Genomic DNA, 11,176 nt, shown 5'->3' with positions numbered 1-11,176 from the left:
TTAGTTAATCATGCCGAAAGGCGCATTGCTGTTCACGGGCACATAGTAGTCACCCTCGACCATGTAGGCATTGGTGTCGGCTCCCATGCGAACGCTGCTGTAGGTGCTTCCGCACTGATTGTTGACGGCAGCCTCGTAGTCGCCGCACTTCACGGTTCCGAAGTTATCCTCGGAGACGGCCTCCGCGTAGTAGGTGGTGGAGCGTCCGTGGGAGCAGGCACCGGTCAAGTCCCATCCGCAGCCGGGCTGGCTTTGTCCGCCGTTGGGGTAGAAGGCTCCCTTGCCGATGGGCTTCAGGAATCCCAGGGTTCCTCCGTTGGTCTGGATGGACTCCACATACCAGGCATCGCCGGAATTCAGACGCTTGTTGGGCTTGTTCCAGCTGAAGAGGGGCAGGGCGGGGTCCAGACCCACAATGGTGTGCACCTGACCGTTGGTGTTCTTACCAGCGTATCCAGCCACATGGGCGCCCAAGCTGTGACCAATCACATATAGGTCGTTCAGGTTCAGGCCGTAGTTGTCCTTCAGGAAGTTGATCATGTTGGCAACCTTCTTTCCGGTGGAACTGACAGCCATCACCGAGGTGGCGTAGTCCACGGAACGAGCACGAGCCCAGTCGACGACGATCACGTTGTAGTCTCCCTTGGACAACCAAGCACTGGTGATTTCCTTGTTCATGCTGGCGCTGTAGCTCTGCGTCCAGCCATGGATCACGAAGCGAGTGGGGTTCCAGGAGTTGTAGTTGGAGTTGTCAATGGAGTTCGTGGTGGCGGTGATCTTGGTGCCCTTGGTGGGGTTGGAAGAGGTGTACAGGTAGAACTTGACGGGAACGGTGGTCAGGCCACGGCTCTCCAGCTGCTCCTGGGCCTCCATCCACTGCTCGGCCACGTCCATGTCCACCCACTGGGAGGAGCCATCCTCCTGGGGAACGTACCAGCCGTTCTCGCCATGGACGCGCTCAGATTCCTCCAGGGGAAGAGCCGAAACTGAAAGCGAGTTTATGGTTAAAAGAGAATTCTTCAGGAATTTCATATTCATTTAGAACCTACCGGCTGCAGCAAAGAGTGCCAAAATCAGGAATGTCTGCATTATGTAGTAAAACCCAGAACTGATGGTTATTCCGCCCCAAAACCGTTGCTTTTATACCTCCCTCAATGGGCCAACTTATCGGCGAAAGATTAAATCGCTTGGCATTACTTTGGCTGACTGGGTGGTTTGGGTACATTTAAATTAATCTGATTGCTGGCCAAATATTGCAAGTGTTTCTTTTTTAGAAATTTCGAATCTGATGGCACTTTTATCTACTGATTGGCTTTTCAATTGAGCCATTCGTGGTCGATTTGCAAACCGATTCTTCGAGTGTTTTGCGTTAATGACTATAAAAATTCGTGTTTATGGTCAGTGAATTCCAATCTACAGAAGCACGAGTCTTGAATGGCAACGAGTCCATCCACTATCAGGTATCGATTACAAACGGGGAGGTGCCCTCAACCACCTTAATCTCCTGTAAGTCGCGATGAGTGGACTTAATTGTAGGTATCATTAAATGGGCATTTAATTTAACACTCCAGTGCATTCTTGTTTTGCTCGACTTGTGTTATCTTGGTCAGTTGGTGGTTTGTAATCTGGGGTATAAGTACTCACACAAGGTGTTGAGTTGGGGTAAAGAAAAAAAAATAACAACGAAAACTATCTTTAAGAAATAATTATATTTTCCAGTGTCGATAAAGAGGAAATGAAAATGGTTAATCATAATGGAGCTACTTAAACGGAAGTTACAGCTTTTTAAAATGACAGCATACTTTCAGGCACTTTTGTTTAATGAGCCTCTTTCGATGTTAATCATCGCTTATTGAGAAATTAATTCAATTAATAACGCAAATATGAACACGAACAAAAACCGCAGACCACCCACGACTTTTAAGTTTATTATATTTATCCGTGGGTCTGCCTTTGTGGACACAGGACCAAAATATCGGTGGGCGTAGGACCCGGACCCCCCGAACTCGATGACAGATTCAGTGAACATGCTGAATTAATAGCATTTCGAAAAGTGTCGCATTTCGCATGGTGTCCTTCCCATTCTGATAAATAGTTTTGAGCGTTTGATTAACCAAATTAAATGAAAACAGCAGGCCAATTTGCATGTAAAGCAAATATACCTATCCCCTTATAACTTTTCAGGGGCTTATGTCATCATGAGTTGCGTGAGAACCAAACAGCATTTGCCAAGTATATATCGCATTTCTCGACCCTCATTAAGTGGACTTTAGGCCACAAATCTCTGGCCTTATATGCGTAAATACCATGAGGCAAAGGACACAATAAAATTCAATTTTACGCAGGAGCCGCAAGAAACAATAAAATTGTCAGTCCATAAAAAGGAACGGGAGGCAAATAAAATTTTTTCAGAGGGGGCGGTGGGGTGAAGGTCAGGAAATTCCCTTATCAGTCTGCTGTGCCTCAAGAGCTTGCTCCAAAAATATCCTATCGGATTATTATCTGTGTGAATCTCAAGTAGAGGCGGGCAAATTCAATCTCCGACCCACCAGCTGCACATACTCGTAGTCAAATAGTTGGCATACTCAAGAGCTAATTGGGAGCAAAAGACCACCCGTCGAGCAGGCAGTTCGTATTTAAATACTTGGTGGGTGGCTCCCTCAAATAAAATATAGTACACATAGTTGGGTAGTTGACTTTGTCGAGGGCGAAATTGCGCTTGCAGGTTGCTCATTAATTATAATTACAAACATGCCACACAAAGTGGCAAAACGCTTCTGACGACGTTGCTAAAGATGAAGATGCACAGAGAAAATATATCAATAAACCCAAAGAGCAAAATTATTCCACAATTTATTGCAATTAAATGATGACATTACCTTATACATTTTGTAGGAAAAATAAACTAGTCATTGAGTATAAATGATTCATAGATATACAATGTCTTCAGCCTATTGGTTAATTTTTTCCAAAATGTCATGATTATTTAACAGATCATTTCGAATAATACCAATAATTACCCTAAACGGAAAAGCATTTCCTAACATATTTGTTTCAGTGTGCACAGCTACTGAGCTAGAATGTGAAAGACCAATAAAAGTAAACATTGCCAAAAGCACAAGGAGGCTCCTTGTCTGCCATTTCCCCAAGTATGTTTTTCTGGTTTCCGAATATAAATATTTAGTTGTAGCAATTTTCCTTTTTCTTCTAGGAGCGAAGAGATTGTATGAAATGTTCTTAACCTGTTTAAGTGTTACCCAGGCCAAAGAAATTATACAATTAAATTGAAAAAGCAACCGAGTTTTGATTTAAATTAATAAGCTGGTTTCAGAAGGTCAACAAGATGGTTGACAGGAAAGAAGGGATGGTTTATAAAGCGATCTAACCAAGTTAGGATTTTTTTTAAGAATTAGTGATTTAAAAGAGTATTCAGATATGGTTTTAGCATTGGTATTTATTGTATAGCGATTAGTTAATCATGCCGAAGGGGGCCTTGCTGTTCACGGGCACATAGAAGTCACCCTCGACCATGTAGGCATTGGTGTCGGCTCCCATGCGAACGCTGCTGTAGGTGCTTCCGCACTCCTTGGAGACAGCAGCCTCGTAGTCGCCGCACTTGATGCTTCCGAAGTTGTCCTGGGCGACTGCCTCAGCGTAGTAGGTGGTGGAGCGTCCGTGGGAGCAGGCTCCAGTCACATCCAGGGGGCAGCCGGGCTGGGTCTTTCCGCCGTTGGGGTAGAAGGCTCCCTTGCCGATGGGCTTCAGGAATCCCAGGGTGCCGCCGTTGGTCTGGATGGACTCCACATACCAGGCATCGCCGGAGTTCAGACGCTTGTTGGGCTTGTTCCAGTTGAAGAGGGGCAGGGCGGGGTCCAGACCCACAATGGTGTGCACCTGACCGTCGGTGTTCTTGCCAGCGTATCCAGCCACATGGGCGCCCAGACTGTGACCAATCACATAGAGATCGTTCAGGTTCAGGCCGTAGTTGTCCTTCAGGAAGTTGATCATGGCGGCAACCTTCTTTCCGGTGGGGCCGACAGCCATCACTGAGGTGGCGTAGTCCACAGAACGGGCACGGGCCCAGTCGACGATGATCACGTTGTAGTCTCCGTGGGAGAGGAAGGCCTTGCGGATGTCCGAGTTCATGCTGTTCAGGTAGCTCTGGGTCCAGCCGTGAATCACAATACGGGTGGGGTTGTTGGCATTGAAGTTGGACTTATCAATGGACTTCTTGGTGGCATAGATGTGCTTGCTGCTGGAGGGGTTGGAGGCAGTGAACAGGTAGAAGTTTACGGGGACGGTAGTCAAACCGCGGCCCTCAAGCTTCTCCTGGGCATCCATCCACTCCTCAGCCACATCCATATCCACCCACTCGAGGGAGCCGTCAGCCTGGGGAACGTACCAGCCGTTCTCGCCATTGACGCGCTCGGATTCCTCCACAGCATAAGCCGAAGCTGTTGAAAAATATTATATTTTACTTAAGGTTTATAGTTCTTTAAGGATTGTTTTATTTTCTTACCGGCTAGAGCAAAGATTGCCAAAATCAGGAAAGTCTTCATATTGTGTCTTCAAGTGTAGTCCACAACTGATGGTTTTTCAGTTTGCCGGCGGCCTCTTTTATAGGTCCCCTGGTGGTCGCCTTATCTACGGCAGATTAGATCGAGCGCCATTACTTTGGCTGACTACGTAGTTCACGTAAATTGAAAATAATCTGATTGCTTTTTTTTTGGAATACCAAATCTGATGGCTTTTTATCAACTGATTGGCTGTTTGCAGTATAATTTCTAGAATTTGTATTTTAAAAAATAAAATGAAGATAATATATATGTAAGTGATTTGTTGTTGAACTGTTAAGATAGATCATGGCCTCGAGTAAATTTTTATTTAGTGTCAATAATTTGGTATATTTACATACTTACATTTGATGAAGGGAGGTATGTCATTGAATTGGAGTAATTGCATTTACCTTACCTTGGGGCAGAATCTAAATCTATTTTTGGGAGAAAAGGCTACCAACTGTGAGGAATTTCCACAAAAAAATGCGTTGCTTTTGTAGGCCAGTAAATTTGTCATAATCCTAGGCTTTATTTAAAATCTTTTCGCTTGCCTTTTACGATGTTTGTTCTTGGCTGAAAATTAAATTTATGAAATACATTTTGGCGGTCGACTACCTGTTTTTTTTTTGTGTCTGGGAAAAGTCTTTGTTGTTGGCTTCTACTTTTTGCGCCTAGCCTAAAAGCCCGCTAAACAAATTTAGGCGCCAACTAAGCCCGAAAAACCTGATTTGCTGCCTTTTCGCAGGAAAATCTAAGATGTTATTACATCCCCAACGGCGCTTACATACACAGTGTGTTTTTCAGTCTTGTACGTGATTTCTTGTCAATACATTTTGCATTTTATTTTATTACCGACATTATTTTCATGTTTCTGGCTTTCCGTTGCCTTCTAGTCGCCTGCGGTCCTTGCGTCCTATTTTAATTTGGATTTGTTGCCATTTTTATTTCATTTTGTTGTGTGGTACCTTCGGAATAATGAACGACGAGTGGCCTACCAGTGTGTAATTATTTTGCGTGCTTTGGCATTCGCCGCACATTTTCCCATTTCTTGTTAATACAAAATTGATGAGGTGTTCATTAATCAAGAGCTGCATATCGATGGAAACATTGTTGATTACAAGCTCTGATTTTTGTGAAAGGAAAGTTTATATTTCTTTCATAGCTATGTATTTATCTTAAAAAAACCATAAAATCGATCTCAATGAACTTGAACTTCAGGCGGGCTATTCTAGAATAATTTGTATAATCGAATAATTTGATATTTTTGCATTAATAGCTAACTCATTTTGCACTCCACGTTATCAAAAGACACTTCAAGTAATGCGTAAATAACTTTCATGGCCTGCTTATCGAAAATCTGAGTATATAAATTCATTTAAATAACATTAATGAAAGAAATTCCTCAAGTTTTTCTGGGAAACATAAGCGGAAGCGGCCTAAAATGCCAATAAGCAATGTCAAACATTTTAAATCCGTCCCGAATGGGATTTTCTGACGAAGGCTCCTGCGTCGAGGAATTTGCCAGGATAATTGATAAAAAAGAAGAAAAACACAGAAGGATGGAAGGCAGGATAAATGACAAAAACGACGCTCAGACACTTGCGAAATTCCCAACCTCATTATTGTGCTGAGATAAGTAATTTACCCACTTGATAACCTTATCCTGTCCTCTGCCGATGGGTGGGTGGTGAATTGGGTGGTGAGGGATGTCAGTTGATGTCAGAAGTTCATTCAGGTAGATATTAAAACGAAGTAAGGCCGACTTAAATGAGTCATGTCAACATATCGATAAATGCTGGTTTAAATTACTTTTACAGCCCACATATGTCAACGAAATATCTGTTTGATGGCTTTTAATTGCTGACGAAGGCAACTCAATTGCAAATGATAGCTGTATTAAATTAATCTCATGAATATTTTAATAATAGTACTTAAAGAAAAGTGTTGTATGGGAATTCTAAGTACTGGGAATTTACAGAATATTTAGCTAATTAGCCTTCAGTTGTTCATCACAAGTTGCATCTAAAGTTTCATTTTAGATAATTATTATATGCTTTTAGCACTCATTATTAGGATATACAATTATATTAACTTTCTTTTGACCGCAGGCATTTTCATTTAATATAATGCTTGCATATTTCCAGCTTGTAGCTATTTATTATGCTGATTTAGCCCACTCAAAACTCTTATACTGACAGCCGCCCGAAACTATGCAACGCTTATTGTTCACATATAAAAACCGAATTATTAAGTAGCCGCAATGTAGTGCAGCACATATATTTGAGGAACCAAGCTAATTATAGCCACAAACTTTTACTTGCAGATGATGACAGCCAGCAGTCGAGTTTGAAGAGCCTGGATTTTGGCGCAGAATGCTGAGAAAAGTTCTCAACGACTGGAAGTTGGCTTAAGAGTTTGCGGTTGTTTCCGGTTGACGCGCCTGAATGGAATTTGACAATAGCATAATGTTTGGAAGCAGAAGTCGAATGCCCGGTGGCATCGACAGGATGTACTACATAGCTCCGCAGCAGCCGTTGCTGAGGAACGAGGAGGAGGATGACTACCAGGAGGGATCCCTCCTCCTGCCGGACTCCGCTTCACTACTTTACAATGTCACCAAGGCATTGCAGACGGGAGAAGAGGATTCTGCAGTCTATGGATATGGATCGTCTACGACCCCCAGTGATTTGCAGTACGAGACATTCAATATCACCTTGATGATGAACTTTAGCTGCGATGGCGATGACATTCAGTCGGAGGACCTGTGGTCCAGTGTCTACTTTAAGAGCCTCGTCTACATGCTGTACATTCCCATCTTTTTCTTCGCCCTGATCGGCAATGGAACTGTCTGCTACATAGTTCAATCCACGCCACGCATGCGCACGGTCACCAATTACTTTATAGCCAGCTTGGCCTTGGGCGACATCCTGATGTCCTTGTTTTGTGTGCCCTCGTCCTTCATCTCGCTGTTTATCCTCAACTACTGGCCCTTTGGCGTCGTTCTCTGCCATTTTGTGAACTACTCGCAGGCGGTCTCTGTCCTGGTCACCGCCTACACTTTGGTGGCCATTAGCATAGACCGGTATATAGCCATCATGTGGCCCCTGAGGCCCCGCATCACAAAACGGTAAGTCAGCGGGTAAATTTTATTATATTCTGAATAATTGCACATTTTTGCTAGCAATGGACATGATCTCGTCAGAAATACATATTTTTTAATTGTCTATTTTATTTTTTCATTTGGCTTAACAGATTTATGTTTTTTCTTTGGGTTATTACGTAAGTTATTTTTTTCAGCAAGAGGAAGCTATGGTATTGTTAGCTTTAAATACGATAATTAGTTTTACTAAAATATGCACCCTTGTTAATGGTTTTTTTATTTACAGTATTTAAAGCTTTAGATGTGATAATTAATTCGAATAAAATATTCACTTTGTTTAATAGGATCATTTTAAAGCATTAAATCCTGAAAGCTGAAAGCTATTTAATTACCTCAATAATGGCTTAAAAGCACAAAGCAAATTTGAATGCGTTAAAGGGTATAAAATAAAGTTTTTTATGGATTAGGACCTTGGAAAATGTTCCTAACATTTTTCTGAAAGAGTAAATGCACTCACGAAATGTGTATTAAATTAGCCCTTTTTCGTACTAGTTAAGTACGATAGTTCAAGTGCGTTAACCAAGTGCTGAGTTGGCACACTCATTGGCGTGCCTGGACACCGTCAAGTGGCCACTGGGGTATTTACACTGGTGCCCACTTTGACCACTTGACCTAAGCGACTTTCCCAAGGGAATGCTGTTTCGGCAGGCCTTTAGTTAGACGGCGGCTGAGCACGTCGCCTCATGTTAATTGGTTTAAATAGTAATCCGAGAGCCTGACGCAGCGCTTGCTGAAAATCCAAAGCGGCCGGCTGGCAAACAACAAATGGCCGGACGCATTGCAAACGTCAATTTGTTTGGTAACTGGATACAGCTGTTCCCCCTTGAAAGCCCCCCACTATTCGCTGACACTCTACTGACATCCATCTCATCTCCATCTCCTATCGAGTTGAAGAGTGTTTGGTGTGAGTATGTCACGCTTGGGCGACTTTCAATGTCGGTTTCGGGAAGGAGAAGGAAGAAATACAAAGATAAGAAAAATTAAAGCATACAATATTATTAGGTTTTAAAAGTACTACCTACATCTCTTGTTGAAATAATATTATAAGGAACAAATAAGGTTCTATAACGAATTCAAAATATACCTAAAATTAGAGTAGTACCTACATGTAAGATTTTTAATAAAGATTAAAATATGTAATATCTTAGAAAGCAATGAAAATAATTATTAATTAAAACTAGTACCAAATAAAAAACCAAAAAATAAAATAATTCATTAGAATTCACTAGACTTATTAAAGAAACTGCAGTGTAATGTTAAACTTATTTAAGTTACTTGTTTCCACATTTTTTCATTTTCATGTATTCACTTTACAAATTCATACTTACATTTTTCTCACTGCTGACCAAATGGAAGTCATATTGACGTCAGGCCTCGCGTGTGCGTGACTGCGTTTGAGTGTGTTTCTGGGCGGCGAAAGTCATCCTTCGTGGCTTCTGCAAATATTTGCGGGGACATAACGTAAATATGGCTGATAATTATTCAACATGACTGTAATTTACCCGCACGCAGCTACCGCAGAGCGCTCTTTAGGCCTTAATGCCCTCTTATCATGCTCCGTCAAACTTCCAGCATCACTCACACGCCAGAAATAAATGAAACAATTTATGAGAGTATTCTTTAAAAGTCGAAAGGAGGCGGATAACAAAAGACTAAAAATAACACAGATTTTAAATATTAAGCAGCCAATCAAATGTACTTACGACCCACTCAAACAAGTCCCCTTCCTCTTTTTTTGCAGCTATGCCACCCTCATCATCAGCGGCGTTTGGTTTGTTGCACTTGCCACTGCCTTTCCCATACCCCTCGTTTCCGGCCTCGATCTCCCCAGGTCGCCCTGGCACGAGAAATGTGAGAAGTAAGTACAGACCTCCTCAAACAGCAAACCACAGTAACAGCAAGTGACGGATTGTTATCGAGACATATTTATACAGGCGGGGGAAAAAACAAAACCTTTTGTTATTCAAAATTTCAAATTCTCAAAAGGAAATTTAATAATTGAAAATGTTTAATGGATTAAAAATATATATTTTTTAAATGTAAATTAGGAATTACAAGTTTAAAAATAAATCCGTAAGCTTAATAAGAAATTTTATAAAACTTAAAAAATAAAATTAATAAAATAGGTATTTGCAATTTAAAAGTTCAAATTTTTCTTTTTTCGCTGCTGTCATTTGTGGGCGGCTTTAAGTGCAGCTATTTCGTATTAAACGACTTTATGAAAATGTCTCCGTGTGAAGGCTGATGTGTCTGGTATTAGGCCTAAATTCTTTCCCTTCGCGGAATTTTAAGCGGAGTGGTAAAAGGTGCAGTCAATCCTGGAGCCCCAGGCACGTTTTCAATTGGTGGAAAAAATAAGTCTATTACACACATTTTTATGCCTTCCCACACAAATCAGGGTGCCAAGCGGCCGATGACAGTTTTAATTTGCGTCCCAAAGGACAATCAGCAAGTGGGCGAGAATAATGTAAATGCAAAAAGCAAACTCATCTGCAGGCTTCCTTTCCTCAGCTTAACTATGCAGGGCACGTTGTGAAATGCTGAGAGTCATGTCTAATTGCAAAGGCAGAGCAGGCTAGCAATTAAAAGAGGATAAGTGAGGATAGAATAATGAACTGGCCTTAAAGTAAAGAATGGAGTTTTGTGGGTTTTTAGGAAAGAACGCAATATGTATTAGGGTTAGTTTGATTTTTAAAATATTGGATAACATAAATGGTTTTTTTTTTAAAAGTCGGTAACGTAAATTACATAACAATTTCATTCAAAAGAAAATCTGAAAGTTCAAAAAATTTAACAAACTGCTACTGAATTCTGTCAGAACGAGGAAAATAAAACCAGTTTTTGGAAGAGCGTCATTTCTGACCAGTTTTCGCAGGAATTTGTGGGGCTTAGCATAAAAATGAAATTGTGCACTCAGCCGAGATTACACGAGCGTATGTGCGGGTGTCCTTTTGTGACAGTTGATTTCAGGAGCCCGCCACAACTGTCCACTTGAAACTAATGCACTGCCCCCTGCCTCCCTCCTCCTCCCTCTACTTCCATGTGACGTCCTTTGTGCGCGTGCATCCATCAGATACATTTGCCGCGAGATGTGGCCATCGCGGACGCAGGAGTACTACTACACACTGTCCCTGTTTGCCCTGCAGTTCGTCGTGCCGCTGGCAGTGCTCGTTTTCACCTACACCAGGATCGCCATCCGCGTCTGGGGGAAGCGGCCGCCCGGCGAGGCGGAGAACGCCCGCGACCAGCGGATGGCACGCTCCAAACGCAAGGTGAGTCCATTTAAATTCCTGGTATCAGTTTCTGGGCCACCGCAAAAACTAATTTGGGTTTTCAGTAGACCCTTCCATTAGCCAAATCCTAGGTAGCGAAGCTGCGGCAAAAGGGCTAGGCATGAATATATAAAGTGGGTAAAACATATGGTTAAGAGCAAGGCAATTGAAAGTAAAGTTAGAACAAA

General features: G+C 42.1%; 3 protein-coding genes across 4 annotated transcripts in view; 1 reads left to right on the top strand and 2 right to left on the bottom strand.

The window, feature by feature from the left end:
* Positions 1-1,137, bottom strand: LOC108063573 (phospholipase A1-like). Its single transcript, XM_017150747.3, has 2 exons — positions 1,050-1,137; positions 1-986 (listed from the first exon to the last, which is right to left on the bottom strand). The coding sequence occupies exons 1-2, from the start codon at positions 1,087-1,089 to the stop codon at positions 1-3; spliced, it is 1,026 nt and encodes a 341-aa protein (XP_017006236.2). The 5' UTR covers positions 1,090-1,137.
* Positions 1,138-3,434: 2,297 nt separating this feature from the next.
* Positions 3,435-4,470, bottom strand: LOC108063664 (pancreatic triacylglycerol lipase). Its single transcript, XM_017150858.3, has one exon. It carries the CDS (start codon positions 4,360-4,362, stop codon positions 3,469-3,471), a length of 894 nt encoding a protein of 297 aa, XP_017006347.2. The 5' UTR covers positions 4,363-4,470; the 3' UTR covers positions 3,435-3,468.
* A 2,430-nt stretch (positions 4,471-6,900) lies between these two features.
* RYa-R (RYamide receptor) overlaps positions 6,901-11,176 on the top strand; it is a 39,076-nt gene continuing 34,800 nt past the window's right edge. For both annotated transcript variants that reach the window (XM_017150553.3, XM_017150629.3), the window contains exons 1-3: positions 6,901-7,683; positions 9,458-9,574; positions 10,790-10,988. In XM_017150553.3, the coding sequence (XP_017006042.2) occupies positions 7,001-7,683; positions 9,458-9,574; positions 10,790-10,988 (999 nt within the window). In that variant the 5' untranslated portion in view covers positions 6,901-7,000. The remainder of the gene's footprint in view (positions 7,684-9,457; positions 9,575-10,789; positions 10,989-11,176) is intronic.

Source organism: Drosophila takahashii, chromosome 3R (assembly GCF_030179915.1).
Source record: "Drosophila takahashii strain IR98-3 E-12201 chromosome 3R, DtakHiC1v2, whole genome shotgun sequence".
NCBI classification, from domain to species: domain Eukaryota; kingdom Metazoa; phylum Arthropoda; class Insecta; order Diptera; family Drosophilidae; genus Drosophila; species Drosophila takahashii.
This window is presented reverse-complemented; position numbering and strand designations above follow the sequence as displayed.

What these genes read in the sequence shown, in the direction of transcription:
- LOC108063573 (XM_017150747.3), bottom strand. Translation starts at nt 1,089, where the DNA reads ATGCAGACATTCCTGATTTTGGCACTCTTTGCTGCAGCCG. An exon ending in GGCACTCTTTGCTGCAGCCG is followed by an intron (nt 987 to 1,049) that starts GTAGGTTCTAAA and finishes ACTCGCTTTCAG; the next exon opens with TTTCGGCTCTTCCCCTGGAG.
- LOC108063664 (XM_017150858.3), bottom strand. Translation starts at nt 4,362, where the DNA reads ATGGATGTGGCTGAGGAGTGGATGGATGCCCAGGAGAAGCTTGAGGGC.